The sequence below is a fragment of the Erythrolamprus reginae genome, chromosome 2, assembly GCF_031021105.1.
Source record: "Erythrolamprus reginae isolate rEryReg1 chromosome 2, rEryReg1.hap1, whole genome shotgun sequence".
In the NCBI taxonomy this organism is placed as follows: domain Eukaryota; kingdom Metazoa; phylum Chordata; class Lepidosauria; order Squamata; family Dipsadidae; genus Erythrolamprus; species Erythrolamprus reginae.
This window is the reverse complement of record NC_091951.1, coordinates 3,638,523-3,662,141: the sequence shown is the minus strand read 5'-3', so window position 1 is coordinate 3,662,141 and position 23,619 is coordinate 3,638,523. Positions and strand designations below refer to the sequence as shown.

Sequence of the window (23,619 nt, the reverse complement as noted above, 5' to 3'; positions counted from 1 at the left end):
TCTTACGTCTGAGGAGATTGTGAGAGCTCCAACACTTGAAATTTTCAAAGGGAGACTGGACTGCCTTTTGTTCTAAATGGTGTAGGAACTCCTGCTTGAGCGGAGGGTTGGACTAGATGACCTACAAAGTTCCTTCCAACTCCAATAATCTCTAAACCTCTGTAAAACTACAAGGTCCCTTCCAATTCTGTTATTCTATTCTATTCTATTATTTATTTATTTATTTATTTATTGGATTTGTATGCCGCCCCTCTCCGGAGACTCGGGGTGGCTAACAGCAACAATAAAGCAGTGTACAATAGTAGTCTGATGTTAGAAATAATTAAAAGCCCATTAATATAAAAAACCCAAACATACATACATACCATGCATAGAATTGTAAAGGCCTAGGGGGAAGAGGGCCTCAATTCCCCCATGCCTGATGGCAGAGGTGGGTTTTAAGCAGCTTACAAAAGGCAAGGAGGCTGGGGGCAATTCTAATCTTTGGGGGGAGTTGGTTCCAGAGGGCCGGGGCCGCCACAGAGAAGGCTCTTCCCCTGGGTCCCGCCAAGCGACATTCTTTAGTTGACGGGACCTGGAGAAGACCCACTCTGTGGGACCTAACTGGTCGCTGGGATTCGTGCGGCAGAAGGCAGTCCCTGAGATAATCTGGTCCAGTGCCATGAAGGGCTTTATAGGTCATAACCAACACTTTGAATTGTGACCGGAAACTGATCGGCAACCAATGCAGACTGCGGAGTGTTGGTGTAACATGGGCATATTTGGGAAAGCCCATGATTGCTCTCGCAGCTGCATTCTGCACGATCTGAAGTTTCCGAACACTCTTCAAAGGTAGCCCCATGTAGAGAGCATTATAGTAGTCGAGCCTCAAGGTGATGAGGGCATGAGTGACTATGAGCAGTGACTCCCGGTCCAAATAGGGCTGCAACTGGTGCACCAGGCGAACCTGGGCAAACGCCTCCCTCGCCACAGCTGAAAGATGTTTCTCTAATGTGAACTGTGGGTCGAGGAGGACGCCCAAGTTGCGGACCCTCTCTGAGGGTTTGAAAATCATGATTTCCCCCCCCAAAGACTTTCACCAATGCGCCCAGAAAGGAAAATGTTCCGTTCAGATTTTACATTCCTTTTTAAACATACGCAGAAGAGATTATTCTGCCAAAACAAAATCCAAAGCTTTCTCGCTCTTTTCCCTCCCACCCACCCCCCTTAAAAAAATATACAAACCACAAACAACATCGCTTCCCTTTCTAGAAGCGCAAAAGAGACAGGAACAGACACGCACAGTTGACTAATATCTTTATTCGAAAGAAGAAGCATTAAACAGCCTGAAAGCATTCCTCCTCTTCTGCAGCGGTTGCAAAAAAAAAAATTTAAGGAGCTGATTTTTTGCAGACGAGAGGATTTTTTTTTTTTTGCTGGGCAGGGGGTTCAGAAGGAAGCCATGGTGTTTTTTTAAAAAAGCTTATTAATTCTACTAATTCTATTAATCTCAGGGTCCTGGCAAAGGAGTAGGGACCCCTGCATTGTGGCTTACGCAAGCAGGTTTTCACATTTTATTCCACTGGTAGCAAGCAAGCTGCAGTTGGACTATTTGGAGAGAGTGAGGAGTGTTTTTAATAGGAAAGTGAACCCAAGAACAAGGGGACACAATCTGAAGTTAGTTGGGGGAAAGATCAAAAGCAACATGAGAAAATATTATTTCACTGAAAGAGTAGTAGATCCTTGGAACAAACTTCCAGCAGACGTGGTAGATAAATCCACAGGAACTGAATTTAAACATGCCTGGGATAAACACAGATCCATCCTAAGATAAAATACAGGAAATAGTATAAGGGCAGACTAGATGGACTATGAGGTCTTTTTCTGCCATCAGTCTTCAGAGGAAGTCAGAGATTTCCTGAAGGGGGGGGGGAGGTTTCTGAGACAGACCAAGATGGGAGAATTGAAGAGCCAGGCAAAGGAATTGCCTGGCCTGCCTTCCCCGAAGACGAAGGGGTCCAGAATAAGCCCAGGGAGTTGATCACAGAAAGGGTAGGGAGAAAATTACTCGAGAGGTGGGAAGATGAGTAGCGGAGAGGGTGCCCCTTTTAGGTAGCCTCGGATCCCGGGGGGATAGGTGTCGTGGATCAGATGCCCCCTTCTCCATCGCCAGGAGCGTTTTCCGCAAAGGTCCTGCGTTTTCTGTCAATCAGGGATAATATTTTGTAGCTCAGGGTTCACACAAGCGGGATCCTGGGTGTTCTCTGAGCTTCGATGTCTTCTGGCAGGCGTTTCATGACCCGACTAGGTAACCTCATCAGTGCCGACAGCGTTCCCCCGGTCAGGTCAGGGAACATCCTCAAGAAGACAGACAAGCTAAATATATATATTATATATCATATATACCATCTTCCCTGGTACAAAGCTGAAGGGATCAGATCTGGTGGCCTAGAGGTTAATTCTCTGCCTTACAAGGCAGAGGCCCCAGGATCAAATCCCAGTAAGGGTATGGCTAGCTGATGAGGCCAGAACAAGGCCGAAATAGTGATATCCTAGTCTCCCTTATTTTAAAAAATTCAGCAAAAACATGTGAGATATACTTTATACTTTATATTTTATAAAGTGTATTATATATACTTTAGCTACCGTGTTGGAGACAATTGGAAATATTTGCGCCTTTTCTTTCGCCTTAAGGTTATTTTTTTCTTCTTATTTTAAAGGGCATTTATTATGGAAAAGGGTTTAAAGAATATATGAAAATTGATGTGGAGGAGATGTTTGAGAAAACTGAAACATTTTCATCTAATTAATTCGATGTGATTAAAAATAGTAACCGCCTAAAATGTATACAGTTCCTTTTTTAAAATTTACTTTTTTTTATCCTATGTGGAATTGGAATAATTATTTTTGCGTCCAGATGTTAAATCGTCAGGAAGGTGGCATTGGTTTAATCTGTGTATACCGAAATTGTAAAAATGTTATATGGTAAATTAATTTGAAATTAATGGTATCATTTTTTTTGTACACGTGATTGGAGAAGAAATTTTTTAAAAAAATTTCACCACCACCTCCCCTCCAAAAAAGACAGACAAGCTCAGAGATAACTTAGGGGTCTCCCACGCCTCCCCAGGCCACACTCTCCCAATCTGAAATCCCCTCCAACATTTCCCTCCAAACCCAAAAGTCTGAAGACGAAGGGGGTTCAGCACCCCCTGGGAATGTTGCACTTCCGGGACCTCCCACAAGAGCGGCAGGGGAAAGTGTCGGCAGAGGGGCAGAGCACGTCGGCCATCCTTCCTGGTTTACAAGTCGTCCCAAGGGTGGGAGAAAGAAAATGAAGCTCACAGCAGGGGAGGGGAAGGAGCAATGAATCAACCTTGCAATCCTGGTTTACCTGGAAGGAAAGAAAGAAAGGGCAGGGGTCAGAATCCTGGGTCGGGGAAGCAATGGAGAGAAAGGGGCGAGTACAAGCGCACCAGAGTGCCTTCCGTCCCCTGTCCTATTGCTCTCCTATATCTCCTACACATTTCTTTTATTCCTATATCTCTTCTTCTATTCTTTCATTGATATGTTCTATTCTTATATCTTCTCTTCTATTCTTTCCTAGATATATTTTATTATCAGTATCTCCTCTATAACCTTCATCATGTATTATACTATGTGTGTGTGTGTGTGTGTGTGTGTGTGTGTGTGTGTATATATATATATATATATATATATATATATATATATATATATATATATGTAGATTGTTCTGAGTTCGGGTTTTGCCCTGTGTAATGTTTTGCATGTCTATGCGACGTTTCGGTGAAATCACATTCACCATCTTCAGGCTGGAGTTCCAATCTTTGTGTTGTTGTAACACAAAGATTGGAACTCCAGCCTGAAGATGGTGAATGTGATTTCACCGAAACGTCGCATAGACATGCAAAACATTACACAGGGCAAAACCCGAACTCAGAACAATCTACATACATATACCCGTGAAAATTTACGAAAACAAATATATATATATATATATATATATATATATATATATATATATATATATATTCGTAGATTTTCATGGGTATATGTATGTAGATTGTTCTGAGTTCAGGTTTTGCCCCGTGTAATATTTTGAGTGTCTATGCGACGTTTCGGTGAAATCACATTCACCATCATCAGGCTGAAGTTTGAAGCTTCGTGTTGCTGTAAATATGAACATATGTAAATATTTACAGCAACACGAAGCTTAAAACTTCAGCCTGATGATGGTGAATGTGATTTCACCGAAACGTCGCATAGACACTCAAAATATTACACGGGGCAAAACCCGAACTCAGAACAATCTACATATATATATATATATATACCCACTAAAACTCTCATTGTGTATTGGACAAAATAAATAAATGAAATAAATAAATAAAGACCCGATGTATAATGCTGTGCCTGATCTGTGTGGGTCTTTGAAAGTGGGGGCGGGGACTTCCCAGAGTCACCCCTTCCTCCAGCTGCCCCTGTTTTTTATCTAGAAAAGTTCTTAAGTAGAGGCGTTCTTAAGTCGAGGTACCATTGTATATATATGTGGGTGGACCCGCCTAGAGACAAACAGAGGACCAGTGTCTCGGTTCCTAAGAACATCAGAAATATGTGTTTTCCCATGGTCTTAGGCGACCCAAGGTCGTTCAACCCCCAAAGGAGTTGCGACCAATAGGTTGAGAACCGCTGCTTTAAGAAAACCCCAGCTCAGCGGGATGCCGAATCATGCAGATGGTTCAACTACTATAGGAGTAAAGTCTAGGAGAAGGGAGAGGAGACCAAAAAAATCAAAATGGAGCCAACAATCCTGCAATCGAAGCCCCCTCCTCCCTTTCTAGTTGCGGCTGCCATCTTGACTGTTTGGACCTGTTACAGAATCTCTTAGGTTGACTCTCTTCAGACTATAAACTGACTGTGTTTGGATTTTTTAAAAAAACCCTCCCTCCGCCCACAAATTTGTGGTTTGTTGAAGAAGTGGTAGAGGCCGGAGAAACACACACAACTGTTCACACATCAACTAATGAAAGGAACCTCCCTCCCACAGAACCTCAGGTGGAACAGAGATGCCCCTAGTGGCTATCTGGGGTTCTGCAGTCTGATTCTACGAGGAGAAGGGCGTCCTATAAATCTAATAAATCTAAATCTAATCTAAATAATATATCTCTCCCCCGCCCTTTCCTGGCTGAGCCTGAGATCTGGGCCCTGCTGGGAATCTTTCCCGCCCCGGCTGATTCCAACTTAGTGGATTCCCCCTCCATTGTCTCCCCCCAAGGTGAAACTGGTGGGTCTGGGAACTCACAGGTGGTTTCCTCGGTGATAGCTGGTCTCTCCCTTCTTCCGGCTCTTTAACATCAGGATGGTACCAGTCACAATGCCTATCAGGCCTATCGCCAGGCCCACCGCACACACCACGTTCTCGTTGGTCTCTGGGAGGGGCTCCGGGATATTGGCGTCTGTGGGATGGAGAGGAGAAAGGGACAAGGTGGAGAGGCTGTCATCCGGGCAGCAGGCACTGCAGGAATTCCCTGGGAGTTTCCGTGGGGACGGTCAAGGTGGTGAAGGAAAGGGGGGGGCTGACAGTCAGCACAAATCCAATGTCAGCAAATCACAGATACCTTAGGCCTCAAGGGCCTTTGGAGATCAAGCCCCTCCCTGCCCAGAGTGGGAATTTTCAAACTTTCCCAGACAAATGGCTGACCAGCCCTTTATTGAAAGCTTCCTGCTTATCCCCATCAGGAAATTCCTCCGTGAGCTCAAATTTGGATATTAAACATAGAAACATAGAAGACTGACAGCAGAAAAAGACCTCATGGTCCATCTAGTCTGCCCTTATACTATTTCCTGTATTTTATCTTAGGATGGATCTATGTTTATCCCAGGCATGTTTAAATTCAGTGCCTGTGGATTGACCAACCACATCTGCTGGAAGTTTGTTCCAAGGATCTACTACTCTTTCAGTGAAATAATATTTTCTCAGGTTGCTTTTGATCTTTCCTCCAACTAACTTCAGATTGTGTCCCCTTGTTCTTGTGTTCACTTTCCTATTAAAAACACTTCCCTCCTGGACCTTATTTGGCCCTTTCGCATATTTAAATGTTTCGATCATGTCCCCCCTTTTGTTGTGGGTCAAGGGAAAGCGAGGGTCTTGCCTTCTCTTTCTGCTCAAGATCCCCATGGACAATTGGGGGGGGGTGCTGTGTGACACAAAATGCTGGACTCATTGGGCTTTGGCCTGATTCAGCAGGGCTCTTCTCAGGTTCTCATGTTCTTAAGCACCACCTATAACATCTGGATGCTCACTCTGTCTGGGCAGCTGTGGGACAGACGGACACGAGGAAGGCAACCTTGGCAGTGGGATTTTCCAAAGAGGAGACACTCCCCTTTTCAAATTGCCTTAGATACATGGGACCCATGACCCAAACAGGTTGCTCAACCTCTGCCTCCCTTCCCCCCCCCCTTGTTCTGCTTACTCCAAATCTTGGCCAGGGCTTCTGGGAGGCTCCAGTGTTGCACTTTGCACATATAGATGTCCTCCTCATTTGGGACAAAGCTCAAGTAGGAGAACCGGCGGAAGGCGTGGTCCTTCTTGGGGTAGTAATCCGTAGTCTGTACCCCTTCGGTCACCTGCTTGCCGTTCTTCAGCCAGGTCATGTTCAGCACTGGGGGAGAGAAGTCGTCGGCCATGCAGATCAGTATGTTGGGCTCCCCCAACTCCGCCGGCTTCTCTGCGTACACCATCATGTTTGGAGGCACTGCAGGGGGAGAGAGAGGAGAGGGGTTCGGTTGGGAGGGTGTACCTTGACGTCCTCCAGCCCTCGGAGGGAGAAGGTCCTCAGGAAAACTTTGGAAGACATCCAGAAGTCCACTTCTTGGCCCAGTGAGTGGTTAGTCCTTCGGGACTGGGCGGCATAGAAGTCGAATGAATGAATGAATGAATGAATGAATGAATGAACAAATAAATAAATAAAAATAAATAAACAAACAAATAAGCAAATAAGCAAATAAACACATAAACAAGAAATAAATAAACAAATAAGCAAATAAACACATAAAAAATAGACAAGAAATAAATACACACAAACACACAAACACACAAACAAGAAGTAAACAAATAAGCAAATAAGCAAATAAACACATAAAAAATAAACAAGAAATAAACAAACAAACAAACACACACACACACATAAACACACAAACAAACACACAAACAAACACACAAACACAAACACACACAAACACACAAACAAGAAGTAAACAAATAAGCAAATAAGCAAATAAACACATAAAAAATAAACAAGAAATAAACAAACAAACAAACACACACATAAACACACAAACAAACAAACACACAAACAAACAAACAGAGGCAGGGAGAGAAAAGATTGGGGTTTGGACCAAGTCAGCCAGTCAGTCAGAATAGAGTTGGGAGGGTCTTTGGAGATCTTCTGGTCCAACCACTTGCTCAAGCAGGAGACCCTCGTCTAGATCACATCAGGTCAGAGGGTTCCCACAGGGCATCAAGATTCATGTTTGTTTGTTCCTACGCTGTCCTTCTTCCCTACAAGATGATACTAGCTGCTTAACGATGTTCAAAAGGAGGAAGGGTGCCTGAGAAAACATTTGTTGTGGTTTTGTCAGAAAGTATCGCCCGTTCTTCCCTCCCCCACTTGTGAAGAACAATCTGGGCAGGAAGGAGAGGGGAAGGGCAGAAACAGTCAAATCTTGATTAGACTAGCATAAAATGGCTGGAATGCAAACAGCAATTGTAGAAGAGATGGTGGGGTGGAGAGAGAGAGAGACAAAGAGACAGGGAGGGAGGAGGAGGAAGAGAGACAGAGAAGAGAGGGAGAGGGAGGGAGAAAAAGAGAGGAGAAGGAAAGGAGAGAGAAGAAAGTGAGAGATAAAAGAGAAAGGAAAGACAGAGTCAGAGAAGAGAGACAAGAGGAGAGAGGGAGGAGAGAGGGAGAGAGGAAAGAGAAGAGAAAGAGAGAGAGACAAAGGGACAGGGAGGGAGGGGGAGGGAGAGAGACAGAGAAGAGAGGGAGAGGAGGGAGAAAAAGAGAGGAGAAGGAAAGGAGAGAGAAGAAAGTGAGAGATAAAAGAGAAAGGAAAGACAGAGTCAGAGAAGAGAGACAAGAGGAGAGAGAGAGGAGAGAGGGAGAGAGGAAAAAGAGAAGAGAGAGAGAGAAAGAGACAGGGAGGGGGAGGAAGAGAGACAGAGAAGAGAGGGAGAGGAGGGAGAAAAAGAGAGGAGAAGGAAAGTAGAGAGAAGAAAGTGAGAGATAATAGAGAAAGGAAAGACAGTCAGAGAAGAGAGACAAGAGGAGAGGGGGAGGAGAGAGGGAGAGAGGAAAGAGAGAAGAGAAAGAGAGAGAGACAAAGAGACAGGGAGGGAGGGGGAGGAAGAGAGACAGAGAAGAGAGGGAGATGAGGGAGAAAAAGAGAGGAGAAGGAAAGGAGAGAGAAGAAAGTGAGAGATAAAAGAGAAAGGAAAGACAGAGTCAGAGAAGAGAGACAAGAGGAGAGAGAGAGGAGAGAGGGAGAGAGGAAAAAGAGAAGAGAGAGAGAGAAAGAGACAGGGAGGGGGAGGAAGAGAGACAGAGAAGAGAGGGAGAGGAGGGAGAAAAAGAGAGGAGAAGGAAAGTAGAGAGAAGAAAGTGAGAGATAATAGAGAAAGGAAAGACAGTCAGAGAAGAGAGACAAGAGGAGAGGGGGAGGAGAGAGGGAGAGAGGAAAGAGAGAAGAGAAAGAGAGAGAGACAAAGAGACAGGGAGGGAGGGGGAGGAAGAGAGACAGAGAAGAGAGGGAGATGAGGGAGAAAAAGAGAGGAGAAGGAAAGGAGAGAGAGAAGAAAGTGAGAGATAAAAGAGAAAGGAAAGACAGAGTCAGAGAAGAGAGACAAGAAGAGGGAGGGAGGAGAGAGGGAGAGAAGAAAGAGAGAAGATAAAGAGAGAGAGAGAGAAAGACAAAGAGACAGGGAGGGAGGGGGAGGAAGAGAGACAAAGAGAGGGAGAGGAGGGAGAAAAAGAGAGGAGAAGGAAAGGAGAGAGAAGAAAGTGAGAGATAATAGAGAAAGGAAAGACAGAGTCAGAGAAGAGAGACAAGAGGAGAGAGGGAGGAGAGAGGGAGAGAGAAAAGAGTGAAGAAAAAGAGAGATAGAGACAAAGAGACAGGGAGGGAGGGGGAGGAAGAGAGACAGAAGAGAGGGAGAGTAGGGAGAAAAAGAGAGGAGAAGGAAAGGAGAGAGAAGAAAGTGAGAGATAATAGAGAAAGGAAAGACAGAGTCAGAGAAGAGAGACAAGAGGAGAGAGGGAGGAGAGAGGGAGAGAGAAAAGAGTGGAGAAAAAGAGAGATAGAGACAAAGAGACAGGGAGGGAGGGGGAGGAAGAGAGACAGAGAAGAGAGGGAGGGGGAGGGAGAAAAAGAGAGGAGAAGGAAAGGAGAGAGAAGAAAGTGAGAGATAATAGAGAAAGGAAAGATAGAGTCAGAGAAGAGAGACAAGAGGAGAGAGGGAGGAGAGAGGGAGAGAGAAAAGAGTGAAGAAAAAGAGAGAGAGACAAAGAGACAGGGAGGGAGGAGGAGGAAGAGAGACAGAGAAGAGAGGGAGAGGGAGAGAGAAAAAGAGAGGAGAAGGAAAGGAGAGAGAAGAAAGTGAGAGATAATAGAGAAAGGAAAGACAGAGTCAGAGAAGAGAGACAAGAGGAGAGAGGGAGGAGAGAGGGAGAGAGAAAAGAGTGAAGAAAAAGAGAGATAGAGACAAAGAGACAGGGAGGGAGGGGGAGGAAGAGAGACAGAAGAGAGGGAGAGGAGGGAGAAAAAGAGAGGAGAAGGAAAGGAGAGAGAAGAAAGTGAGAGATAATAGAGAAAGGAAAGACAGAGTCAGAGAAGAGAGACAAGAGGAGAGAGGGAGGAGAGAGGGAGAGAGAAAAGAGTGGAGAAAAAGAGAGATAGAGACAAAGAGACAGGGAGGGAGGGGGAGGAAGAGAGACAGAAGAGAGGGAGAGTAGGGAGAAAAAGAGAGGAGAAGGAAAGGAGAGAGAAGAAAGTGAGAGATAATAGAGAAAGGAAAGACAGAGAGAAGAGAGACAAGAGGAGAGAGGGAGGAGAGAGGGAGAGAGAAAAGAGTGAAGAAAAAGAGAGATAGAGACAAAGGGACAGGGAGGGAGGGGGAGGAAGAGAGACAGAGAAGAGAGGGAGGGGGAGGGAGAAAAAGAGAGGAGAAGGAAAGGAGAGAGAAGAAAGTGAGAGATAATAGAGAAAGGAAAGATAGAGTCAGAGAAGAGAGACAAGAGGAGAGAGGGAGGAGAGAGGGAGAGAGAAAAGAGTGAAGAAAAAGAGAGAGAGACAAAGAGACAGGGAGGGATGGGGAGGAAGAGAGACAGAGAAGAGAGGGAGAGGGAGAGAGAAAAAGAGAGGAGAAGGAAAGGAGAGAGAAGAAAGTGAGAGATAATAGAGAAAGGAAAGACAGAGTCAGAGAAGAGAGACAAGAGGAGAGAGGGAGGAGAGAGGGAGAGAGAAAAGAGTGAAGAAAAAGAGAGATAGAGACAAAGAGACAGGGAGGGAGGGGGAGGAAGAGAGACAGAAGAGAGGGAGAGGAGGGAGAAAAAGAGAGGAGAAGGAAAGGAGAGAGAAGAAAGTGAGAGATAATAGAGAAAGGAAAGACAGAGTCAGAGAAGAGAGACAAGAGGAGAGAGGGAGGAGAGAGGGAGAGAGAAAAGAGTGGAGAAAAAGAGAGATAGAGACAAAGAGACAGGGAGGGAGGGGGAGGAAGAGAGACAGAAGAGAGGGAGAGTAGGGAGAAAAAGAGAGGAGAAGGAAAGGAGAGAGAAGAAAGTGAGAGATAATAGAGAAAGGAAAGACAGAGAGAAGAGAGACAAGAGGAGAGAGGGAGGAGAGAGGGAGAGAGAAAAGAGTGAAGAAAAAGAGAGATAGAGACAAAGGGACAGGGAGGGAGGGGGAGGAAGAGAGACAGAGAAGAGAGGGAGGGGGAGGGAGAAAAAGAGAGGAGAAGGAAAGGAGAGAGAAGAAAGTGAGAGATAATAGAGAAAGGAAAGATAGAGTCAGAGAAGAGAGACAAGAGGAGAGAGGGAGGAGAGAGGGAGAGAGAAAAGAGTGAAGAAAAAGAGAGAGAGACAAAGAGACAGGGAGGGATGGGGAGGGAGAGAGACAGAGAAGAGAGGGAGAGGAGGGAGAAAAAGAGAGGAGAAGGAAAGGAGAGATAAGAAAGTGAGAGATAAAAGAGAAAGGAAAGACACAGTCAGAGAGGAGAGACAAGAGGAGAGAGGGAGGAGAGAGAAGATAAAGAGAGTGAGAAGAGAGAAGAGAAAGAAGAGAGTGAGAGAAAGGAAAGAGAAGAAAGAGAAGGGGATAGAGAGAGAGAAGAAAGAGAGAAGAGAAAGAGAGGACCCGAGAGATAAGAGAGAGTTATATGGAGGGCAAATCAAAGAGGCTGAAACACCCACCCACCCACCACCCACACATACACACTCTTTATCACTGGGCACCATCTTCCAGGGATCCATCTGGTGTAACCCTCCCCCTCCCCCGCCCCAAGTGTCCTCTGGATTTTAAGTGGGCTCATCCAGGGGTAGTAGCCAGAGAGCAGCAGGCCAGAAGAGCCTAGATTCCTCCTGTGAAAGGATGGGCCAGGTTTCTAAAGCTCCAAGTCGTGTCTGCCATCTTGACTTTTTTGACTCGCTTCCCCCGGGATGCCAGAGCTCCAATGGAGGGAGGGAGGGAGGGAGGAAGGAAGTAAGTAAGCAAAGAAGAAGGAAGGAAGGATGGAAGGATGGAAGGATGGAAGGATGGAAGGATGGAAGGATGGAAGGATGGAAGGATGGAAGGAAGGAAGGAAGAAAGGATGGAAGGAAGGATGGAAGGAAGGCAGGAAGGATAGATGGAAGGAAGGAAGGAAGGGTGGAAAGAAGGAAGGAAGGAAGGATAGATGGATGGGAGGAAGGAAGGATGGAAGGAAGGAAGGATGGAAGGAAGGAAGAGTGGAAAGAAGGAAGGAAGGAAGGGTGGAAAGAAGGAAGGAAGAAAGGAGAGAGAGAGAGACAAAGAGATAGGGAGGGAGGGGGAGGAAGAGAGACAGAGAAGAGAGGGAGAGGGAGGGAGAGAAGGATGGATGGAAGGAAGGAAGGAAGGAAGGATGGAAGGATGGAAGGAAGGAAGGATGGAAGGAAGGCAGGAAGGATAGATGGAAGGAAGGAAGGAAGGAAGGGTGGAAAGAAGGAAGGAAGGAAGGATAGATGGATGGGAGGAAGGAAGGATGGAAGGAAGGAAGGAAGGAAGGATGGAAGGAAGGAAGGGTGGAAAGAAGTAAGGAAGTAAGGGTGGAAAGAAGGAAGGAAGAAAGGAGAGAGAGAGAGACAAAGAGATAGGGAGGGAGGGGGAGGAAGAGAGACAGAGAAGAGAGGGAGAGGGAGGGAGAGAAGGATGGATGGAAGGAAGGAAGGAAGGAAGGAAGGAAGGGTGGAAGGAAGGAAGGAAAGGAAGGGAAGCCACCACCCTGCCCTCCTGGCCTTCTCACCGTTAACGGCAGGCGTGAAGTTGGATCTCTTCATCAGGATGTCCAAGTTAGTCTGCAGGACAGCGATGTTGCCTTGGGCCCCCCTCAGCCTGGAAGCTGGTGAAGCGCCCAAATTCAGGCAGCCGCCAGATGGTCTGTCTCTGCTCCAGGTCCACGTGGAAGATCTCATCGTCGTCAAACTCGAACATGAACTCGGAGCTGCTGCTGGTGTTGCTGAGGGTCCTCTGGACAAAGGCCACCTGGGACAAGACCTCCTCGCCAGGGACAGGGCTGTCCTGGGCTGAAAGAGGGAGGGAGGGAGTGGTCAGCCTGAGTCCACAGTAACGGGGGGCGGGACGGGGGTGACGGACGCTCAGGGGGTTGGGAGGGAGAAGAGGTTGACCGTAGACTCTAGAAAGGCTCCAAAAATCCTCTTCTATGCCAGAGCAGTAACTATATTGAATTTGTTTGTTTTTTAAACTAATAAGGTATAAGTATATAATTTTTATACTGATAAGATTAGGTATAAGGGGTTTTGTTTTTTTGTCTGTTTTGAGATTTTTACTAAGAGGGAAGAAGGCCTCACGGCTTTGATATTAAAATGATAAGATGCGAAAGATATTGATTTTACCAATAGTTTAGGGAATATTAATGATGGACTTAATTAGACCTTAATGGAGGTTTATCTGGATGACGAAATTAGAAAGAATGGAATAAGGGGTGGTGTGATGATAACTGAAATTAAATAGATGGGATTTAAGAATGTATAATTTATTTGTTTATTTATTTATTTATTTGTTTGTTTGTTTATTTATTTATTTATTGTTTATTTATTTATTTATTTATTTATTGTTTATTGTTTATTTATTATTTATTTATTTATTTATTTATTCATTTATTTATTCATTCATTTATTTATTTATTTATTTATTTATTTATTTGGTTTTTATGCCACCCTTCTCCTTAGATTCAGGGAGGCTTACAACATGTTAGCAATAGCATTTTTTAAAAAACAGAGCCAGCCTATTGCCCCCTGCAATCCGGGTCCTCATTTGACCCACCTCGGAAGGATGGAAGGCTGAATCAACCTTGAGCCGGTGATGAGATTTGAACCGCTGACCTTCAGATCTACAAGTCTGCTTCTGTAGCCTGCAGTACATCAGCACTCTACCTGCTTCGCCACCCCAGCTCTGGTTACTATTACTAATTACTAATCCAAAACTTTTTCTGCCTTCTTTTTTGCCGTTTTTGCTCTCCCCAGACTTTAGGAAAGCCCTCTGAAGCCTGAGGATGGCGAAAAATGGTCCGACAGGCCAAACCCAAATGAACTTCTGGTTGATCCATTGTATCGTTTTTCATTGTCCCCACAGGCTTCAGGAAGTCTGGGGAGAGCGAAAACGGCAGAAAAGAAGGAAACAAGTGTTTTTAGCGTAATTTATTGGGTGAATGTTATTAAAGTGTTTTAGACTGTTTTCAGATTTTTAAAATTATATTAATTGGATCTATAGACAAATGTATCTTTTTCTTTTATGTACGTTGAGTCTACGAGTCTCTCCAAGTCTACGGAGAGGGGCGGCATACAAATTTAATTAATAATAATGATGATAATAATAATAATAATAATAATAATAATAATAATAATAATAATAATATGCACCAAGACAAATTCCTTGTGTGTCCAATCACACTTGCGCAATAAAAGTCTATTCTATTCTATTCTATTCTATTCTACTCTATTCTGCTCTACTCTACTCTACTCTATTCTATTCTATTCTATTCTATTGTTATGTCTCCTATATATGCTGTGAGCCGCCCTGAGTCCTCAGAGAGGGGCGGCATTCGCTGGCTGGGGAATTCTGGGAGTTTTTATTTATTTATTTATTTTATTAGATTTGTATGCCGCCCCTCTCCGAAGACTCGGGGTGGATAACAACAACAAAGTAAGCAATGTAACAAACCTAATATTAAAAAATAATCTAAAAACCCCCCAATTTAAAAAACCAATCGTACATACAAACATACCATGAATAAATTCTATAAGCCTAGGGGGAAGGGAAACATTTCAATCCCCCCATGCCTGACGACAGAGGTGGGTTTTAAGGAGCTTGCGAAAGGCAAGGAGGGTGGGGGCAACTCTGATATCTGGGGGGAGCTGGTTTCAGAGGGTCGGGGCTCTTCTCCTGGGTCCCGCCAAATGACATTGTTTAGTCGACAGGACCCGGAGAAGGCCCACTCTGTGGGACCTAATCGGTCGCAGTCCAGAATTGAAGTCCAGATATCTTCAAGTTGCCAAGGTTGGGAAACACTGCCCTAACTCAACTCCAACATGCATGTATGTGCCAGCCATCTGATTTTTGGCTTGCACAGAGGGACGGGGGGGGGGGGAGAGCATTTTGACTCTCCTTCAGCTCCAGGGAAACCTTTGAAGCATGGGGAGGGCAAAACACGAGCCCACTCGGCCCACCAGAAGTTGGGAAACAGGCTGTTTCCAGTCTCCAGAAGGCCTCCAGGGGGAGGGGGAAGCTGTTTTCGGCCCCCCAGGCATTGAATTATGGGTGGGCTCTTGTGCATACGCGATAGTGGGGGGGGGGGGTGCACGCTTTCTTGGCACCTGAGGAAAAAAGCTTCACTATCATTGGACTAGATGACCTATAAGGTCCCTTAGAAACATAGAAGTCTGACGGCAGAAAAAGACCTCATGTTCCATCTAGTCTGCCCTTATACTATTTCCTGTATTTTTATCTTAGGATGGATATATGTTTATCCCAGGCATGTTTAAATTCAGTTACTGTGGATTTATCTACCTCATCTGCTGGAAGTTTGTCCCAAGGATCTACTACTCTTTAAGTAAAATAATATTTTCTCATGTTGCTTATGATCTTTCCCCCAACTAACCTCAGATTGTGTCCCCTTGTTCTTGTGTTCACTTTCCTATTAAAAACACTTCCCTCCTGGACCTTATTTAACCCTTTAACATATTTAAATGTTTCGATCATGTCCCCCCTTTTCCTTCTGTCCTCCAGACTCTACAGATTGAGTTCATTAAGTCTTTCCTGATACGTTTTATGCTTAAGACGTTCCACCATTCTTGTAGCCCGTCTTTGGACCCGTTCAATTTTGTCAATATCTTTGTGTAGGTGAGGTCTCCAGAACTGAACACAGGATTCCAAATTTGGTCTCACCAGAACTTTCAAACTTTCCCAGACAAATGGCTGACCAGTCCTTTCTTGAAAGCTTCCAGTGAGGGAAGGCTTCAAGTGGCAGGTAGTTCCCCTGCTTCGTTGCTTATCCCCATCAGGAAATTCCTCCATGAGCTCAAATTTGGATATTAAACATAGAAACATAAAAGACTGACGGCAGACAAAGACCTCATGGTCCATCTAGTCTGCCCTTATACTATTTCCTGTATTTTATCTTAGGATGGATCTATGTTTATCCCAGGCATGTTTAAATTCAGTGACTGTGGATTTACCAACCACGTCTGCTGGAAGTTTGTTCCAAGCATCTACTACTCTTTCAGTAAAATAATATTTTCTCCTGTGGCTTTTGATCTTTCCCCCAACTAACTTCAGATTTTGTCCCCTTGTTCTTGTGTCCACTTTCCTATTAAAAACACTTATTTAACCTTATTTAACCCTTTAACATATTTAAATGTTTCGATCAATTCCCCCCTTTTTCTTCTGCCCTTCCAACTCTATTAATCTTTCATCTGTCTGTTGCCCAGCAGTGAGTGCCAACCAGAGCACTTGGGGGTCAGAAGGCTCGTCCCAACCTAAGGGGGGGGAGCTTCTCCCCATGTCCACTCCCTTCCATGGAGACAGCAACACCCCCGAGTCCCAGAGGCACAGTGGGTGAGTGCATGGGTGGATGGTCAAACGTTCAGCACCCTCCCCCACCAAGGATAAGAATATGAGAACCTAAGAAGAGCCCTGCTGAATCAGGCTAAAGCCCATCGAGTCCAGCATTCTGTGTCACACAGTGGCCCACCAATTGTCCATGGGGATCTTCAGCAGAAAGAGAAGGCAAGACCCTCCCTTTCCCCTGACCCCCAACAAATGGTACCCAAGGGAATCCTGCCTGCCTCAACCAACATAGAGGCGGCACTTGGACATCCGTTTCAATAACCATCTATATGCTTGGCCTCCATGAATATGTCTAATCCTGCCTTGGAGCTTATCAAGGCTGACAGCTGTCACAACCTCTTTTGGAGGGGAATTCCACAAACCAAGGACACTCTGGGTGAAGAAATATTCCCCTTGATTTGTCCTCGCTTTCTTACCTATGAGCTTTAGGGAGGGCCTCCTTGTCCTGGTATTGTGTGATAGAGAAAATAATTTTTCTCTATCCACCTTTTCTATCCCCTGCATGATTTTATACACTTCATAGAAACATAGAAGATTGACGGCAGAAAAAGACCTCATGGTCCATCTAGTCTGCCCTTATACTATTTCCTGTATTTTTATCTTACGATGGATATATGTTTATCCCGGGCATGTTTAAATTCAGTTACTGTGGATTTACCAACCACGTCTGCTGGAAGTTTTGTTCCAAGCATCTACTCCTCTTTCAGTCAAATAATATTGTCTCACGTTGCTTTTGATCTTTCCCCCCAACTAACCTCAGATTGTGTCCCTCCTTGTTCTTGTGTTCACTTCCCTATTAAAAAACACTTCCCTCCTGAACCTTATTGAACCCTTTAACATATTTAAATGTTTCGATCAAGTCCCCCCCTTCAACACCGCCGTCTTCCAATCCTGGAGAGACCAAGGCGTTGCAACCTGGTATCGTAAGGGAGGGGGCTCCATTTCCTTGATCATTCTCGTTGCCCTTTTTTGCACCTGGAGGATGGATGCTCTATTTTTTTATTTTTTTATTTTATTTATTTATTTATTTACTTACTTACTTATTACTTACTTACTTACTTACTTACTTACTTACTTACTTACTTACTTACTTATTTACTTATTTACTTATTTACTTATTTATTTAATTTATTGGATTTGTATGCCGCCCCTCTCTGTAGACTCGGGGCGGGCTAACAACAGTAACAAAAAAACAGCATGTAAATCCAATACTAAAACAACTAAAAACCCTTATTGTAAAACCAAACATTCATACATGCAAAAGATACCATACATGAATTGTAAAGGCCTAGGGGGGAAAAGAATATCTCAGTTCCCCCCATGCCTGACGGCAGAGGGTGGGTTTTAAGGGAGCTTACGAAAGGCAAGGAGGGTGGGGGCAAATTCTAATGTCCGGGGGGAGTTGGGTTCCAGAGGGGCCAGGGGCCGCCACAGAGAAGGCTTTTCCCCTGGGGCTCCGCCAAACGACATTGTTTTTGTTGACAGGGACCCGGAGGAGGCCCACTCTGTGGGGACCTAGCCGGTTGCTGGGGATTTTGTGCGGCAGAAGGCGGTCCTCGTAGATACCCCTGGTCCCGTGCCATGAAGGGCTTTATAGGGAATGACCAAACACTTTGAATTGTGACCGGAAAACTGATCGGCAACCAATGCAGACTGCGGAGTGTTGGTGTTACAATGGGCATAAACTAGGGAAGCCCATGATTGCTCTCGCAGCTGCATTCTGCACGATCTGGAAGTTTCCGAAACACTCTTCAAAAGTCGCCCCATGTAGAGAGCGTTAGTAGTCGAGGCCTCGAGGTGATGAGGGCATGAGGGGACTGTGAGCAGTGACTCCCTGGTCCAAATGGGTGCCCCAGACTAGATCCTGGACGGATCTTTTCTCACCCTAGCGAGGGGGTGTGTGTGTGAGCGAAGGATCATGTTTGTTTGGGGGGGTTTTTTTCCGTTTCCATGAAAACTGCCAAACTGTGCCCTTTTGCGAGTTGGCGGAACGGCAGAGTGCCCGAGGGCTTAAGATTGGCACGGCGCCAAAATAGGACCTGGACCCACAGTCTCTCACTTGAGCTGGGTTTGGGGTTAGACTAGATCAATGTTTCCCAACCTAGGCAACTTGAAGATACCTGGACTTCAACTCCCAGAATTCTGGGAGTTGAAGTCCAAATTCTGGGAGTTGAAGTCAGGTCTTAAGCATTAAACGTATCAGGAAAGACTCGATGAACTCAATCTGTATAGTCTGGAGGACAGAAGGAAAAGGGGGGGACATGATCGAAACATTTAAATATGTTAAAAGGGTTAAATAAGGTCCAGGAGGGGAAGTGTTTTTAATAGGAAAGTGAACACAAAGAACAAGGGGACACAATCTGAAGTTAGTTGGGAGAAAGATCGAAAGCAACATGAGAAAATATTATTTTAACTGAAAAGAGTGGTAGAACTGAATTTAAACATGCCTGGGATAAACATATATCCATTATAAGATAAATACAGAAAGTAGTATAAGGGCAGACTAGATGGACCGTGAGGTCTTTTTCTGCCGTCCAATCTTCTATGTTTCTAAGTTGCCAAGGTTGGGAAACAGTGGACTAGATGACCTCCAAGGTCCCTTCCGACTCCTCTCTGCGACTCTGACGCGGGGGTCCTGCCTCTCCCACCCACAGGAAGCCACGGAAAGGCCCCTCCGCATTTCTTCGTGTGAATGCCGCCACCCCACCCGCGGATCCCAAGGAAAAAATCGGTTCGCGTCCCGCTCTCGGACTGTGCTAAGTCGGCAAGGGCTAGGGTCGGGGGAAAGTTGGGTGGGTGGGTAAAATACTCACCTCCTCTTCTTCCAGGCGCGGGGGGAGGGAGGGGTATATAGCCTCGGCATCTTCCCTCCCCTACCCCCTACTTCTCTTTCCCCCTCCCTCCCTCTGAGGACCCCCCCAACCCCCCCCACCCCCTCAGAGAGGCGACCCTATTACCTCTCCCGAGCTCAGCTAGGGCCAGGAACAGCAGCAGCAGCTGCCACCAGCGCCCCCGGGGCCCCCGCTCCGTTGCTTTGCCCAGCCATGGAGATCCGCTCGCAACAGCCAGGTGGCGGAGAGAGAAGAAGTGGAAGCGGGCGCGTCGCGCGGGGCAATTTAGCTCAGCAGGGAGGCCGCGCCCGCTCAGCGGCCAATCAGAAAAATCGGGCGCCCGGGACGCCCCTTGTCGCCGGGGGAAGGAAAGGCGGCTGGTGGACGGTCCCGGAGATAGAAGCGTTTAAAGAAAAAAACACACTTCTACTGGTAAAGCACCCACAACCTCTAGTGCAAGTTGTTCCACTGATTAATCGTCTTCGCTGTCAGGAAGTTTCTCTTTAATTCCAGGATCCATTCAGATCCTCCTTCCCTCGCTGTGTCAAACTATTCCCTAAGGCAGCGTTTTTCAACCTTTTTTGAGCCGCGGCACATTTTTTACATTTTAAAATCCTGGGGCACACCACCAACCAAAATGACGCCCTAAGACACTTTCCTCTCTTTTTCCCACCCCTGTCTCCTCCCCACCCTTGTGTGTGTATGTGTATACACACTCTTGAACCCTTTTGTGATAGCAAAAACTTCAGAAGAGAAGGATTTAGGGGTAGTGATTTCTGACAGTCTCAAAATGGGTGAGCAGTGTGGTCGGGCGGTAGGAAAGGCAAGCAGGATGCTTGGCTGCATAGCTAGAGGTATAACAAGCAGGAAGACGGGAGATTGTGATCCCCTTATATAGAGCGCTGGTGAGACCACATTTGGAGTAACTGTGTTCAGTTCTGGAGACCCTCACCTACAAAAAGATATTGACAAAATTGAACGGGTCCAAAGACGGGCTACAAGAATGGTGGAAGGTCTTAAGCATAAAACGTATCAGGAAAGACTTCATGAACTCAATCTGTATAGTCTGGAGGACAGAAGGAAAAGGGGGGGGACATGATCGAAACATTTAAATATCTTAATGGGTTAAATAAGGTTCAGGAGGGAAGTGTTTTTAACAGGAAAGTGAACACAAGAACAAGGGGACACAATCTGAAGTTAGTTGGGGGAAAGATCAAAGGCAACATGAGAAAATATTATTTTACTGAAAGAGTAGTAGATCCTTGGAACAAACTTCCAGCAGACGTGGGTTGGTAAATCCACAGTAACCGATTTTAAACATGCCTGGGGATAAACATATATCCATTGTAAGATAAAATACAGGAAATAGTAAAAGGGCAGACTAGATGGACCATGGGGTCTTTTTTCTGCCGTCAGTCTTCTATGTTTCTATGTTCTATGTTTCTTTCCAAAAACAGGTGAGGGCTGGGGTTTTTTTGTCTTTTATTCTTTGGGTGCTTTTTATCATATGCTTTAAATCAAGAGTCACTTCTCTCTCTCTCTTGTTTCTCTCTCTTTCCTCTCATTCTCTGTCTCAATCATTTTTTCATTTCTCTTTTTTTCCTCTCCTTTTTGCTCAATTATCTCTCTCTCTCTCTCTCTCTCTCTTGCTTTCTTTCTCTCTTTCTCTCTCTCTTGCTTTCTCTCTCTCTCACTCTCTTTCTCTCTCTCTCTCTTGCTTTCTTTCTCTCTATCTTGCTTTCTTTCTCTTTCTCTCTCTTGCTTTCTTTCTCTCTCACTCTTTCTCTCTCTCTTTCTCTCTCTCTCTCTTGCTTTCTCTCTCTTTCTCTCTTTTGCTTTCTTTCTCTCTCACTCTTTCTCTCTCTCTTTCTCTCTCTCTCTTGCTTTCTCTCTTTCTCTCAGCAAAAAGTTGCGGGACTGGAATCTGAACTTCCTTTTTCGTGGCACACCTGACCATGTCTCGCAGCACACTAGTGTGCCACAACATACTAGTGTGCCGTGAGGCATGGTCAGGTGTGCCGCGAAGTTCAGAGAGAGAAAGAAAACAAGAGAGAGAGAGAAAGAAAGAAAGAGAGAGAAAGAGCAAGAGAGAGAAAGAGGACAAGAGAGAGAGAGAGAAAGCAAGAGAGGGAGAGAGAACAAGAGAAAGAAAGCAAGAGAGAGAGAAAGAGAGAGAAAGAAAGCAAGAGAGAGAAAGAGAGGGAGGGAAGGAGAGAAAGAGAAAGACATAGAGGGAGGTAGGGAGGAAGGAAGAGAGAAAGAGAGCAAAAAAGAGAGGGAGGAAGGAAGAGAAAGAAAGAGGGATGAAGAGAGAAAGAAGGAAGGGAGAGAGAAATAGAGCAAAGAGGAGGAAAAGAGAGAGATAATTTTTTTGTCCAAACTTTTTTTTAGCCCCCACCCTCCCCCCACTCAATGTGCCCCAGTGTTTCGTAAATGTAAAAAATGTGCCGCGGCTCAAAAAAGGTTGAAAATCACTGCCCTAAGGCATTACTATTACTATTACTATTACTATTACAGTACTATTACTATTACTATTACTATTAAACACACTATTACTAAACACATGTTTGTTTGGGGGTTTTTTCCATTTCCACACTGTCTACTCTACTCTACTCTATTCTACTCTACTCTACTCTAGAATAGAATAACAGAGTTGGAAGGGACTTTGGAGGTGTTCTAGTCTTCACGTCCCGGCAATTGCCGAACAATGCCAGCTGCTGGGACCATGGGGGAGAGCCTTCTCTGTTGCAGCCCCAGTCCTCTGGAACCAACTCCCCCCAGAGATTCGTACAGCCCCTAATCTCCTCAGCTTTCGAAAAGTGCTTAAAACACATTTATGCCATCGGGCCTGGGGTCGTTGAGCAATGTTTTTTCGCTCCAGCCACTAGTATGTTTGAGCTATGACTGTGTGTTCTTTTATTGGGTATTGGGATACCCAATTTTATTTATGTATTGGGATATTTATTTATTTGTTTGTTTGTTTATTTATAGGATTTCTATGCCACCCCCTCTCCTTTTTATCATGTTTTTACTGTTGTAAGCTGCCCTGAGTCCATAAGAAAGAGGGTAGCCTATTTAGATAGATAGATAGATAGATAGATAGATAGATAGATAGATAGATGGATGGATGGATGGATGGATGGATGGATGGATGGATGGATGGATGGATGGAGGGATGGAGGGATGGAGGGATGGAGGGATGGACGGATGGACGGATGGACGGATGGACGGATGGACGGATGGGCAGGAAAACCCTACACTACTTCAGACAAATAGTTTATCCAACATCTGCTTAAAAAGTTCCAGTGTTGGAGCATTCACAACTTCTGGAGGCAAGCTGTCCCACTGATCAACCGTTCTGACTGTCAGGAAATTTCTCCTTAGTTCTTAGTTCTAAGTTTATTTATTTATTGGTTGTTCGGTTGGTTTGTATCTTCTTGCTTCTCTAAGTTGCTCCTCTCCCCATTTAATTTCCACCCATTGCTTAATAATAATAATAATAATAATAACAACAACAACAACAACAACAAGCTCCGAATCTCCGGAGAGGGGCGGCATACAAATCTAATAAATTAAATTAACAGAGTTGGAAGGGACCTTGGAGGTCTTCTAGTCCAACCCCCTGCTTAGGCAGGAAACCCTACACTACTTCAGACAGATGGTTCTCCAACATCTGCTTAAAAACTTCCAGTGTTTGGGCATTCACAGCTTCTGGAGCTGTTCCATTGTTTAATTGTTCTGACTTGTCAGAAAAATTTCTCCTTAGTTCTAAGTTGCTTCTCTCCTTGTTTAGTTTCCACCCATTAATTCTTGTTCTACCCTAAGGTGCTTTGGAGAATGTTGTGGTTAGCTCTGGCCCAGCTCCTGCCCCAAGGACTGTGGATGTGGGGGAGACATCCACATGCTGCAGGCCTGTTTTGCCCCCCCCCCGGTGGAATCTGCTGATGAAGGCTCCACACCAAGAAGACATGAGTGACAGGGAGGAGGATTATCTGGCTCCTCCTTGGATTCAGAACAAGAGTTAATGATACAGCCACGCATGCGGAGAGCGATGCATAGGCAACAACAACTGAGAGATTATTATCAAAGAAAATGAGGCCACCTGTGTTTGGGTGGGGCTGTGGTCATTAGTGGGGCTGCTATAAATAGCAGCCTGTGGGTTTGGCCATTGTGGAGGATTATCTGATCATTGTGTTTCATGACTGTTTTACTGACTTTGACCTTTTGTGTGCTGATTTTCCCCCGCTTTGAAACTAAACCAGAGCAAGGTGTGTTTCACTTTGTGAAAGAAGAAGGACTGTGAATTGCCTCACAGCTGCAAGCTAAGTATCACAGAACTGATAAGGGACTTGTACAAATGACCAGTTTGTTTGGAGACGAGGGCTCTTTGCTATACCAAAAGAGGGCTTGG

At 45.1% G+C, this 23,619-nt stretch overlaps 1 protein-coding gene across 1 annotated transcript; it reads right to left on the bottom strand.

Annotated features, from left to right (window-relative positions):
- Positions 1-1,279: 1,279 nt before the first annotated feature.
- LOC139162945 (HLA class II histocompatibility antigen, DR alpha chain-like) lies at positions 1,280-19,423 on the bottom strand. Its single transcript, XM_070743856.1, is given in 7 exon segments — positions 1,280-3,373; positions 5,303-5,456; positions 6,474-6,755; positions 12,536-12,617; positions 12,619-12,815; positions 19,335-19,377; positions 19,379-19,423. Coding segments are annotated over 7 exon segments (807 nt in total). The 3' UTR covers positions 1,280-3,369.
- Positions 19,424-23,619: the final 4,196 nt, after the last annotated feature.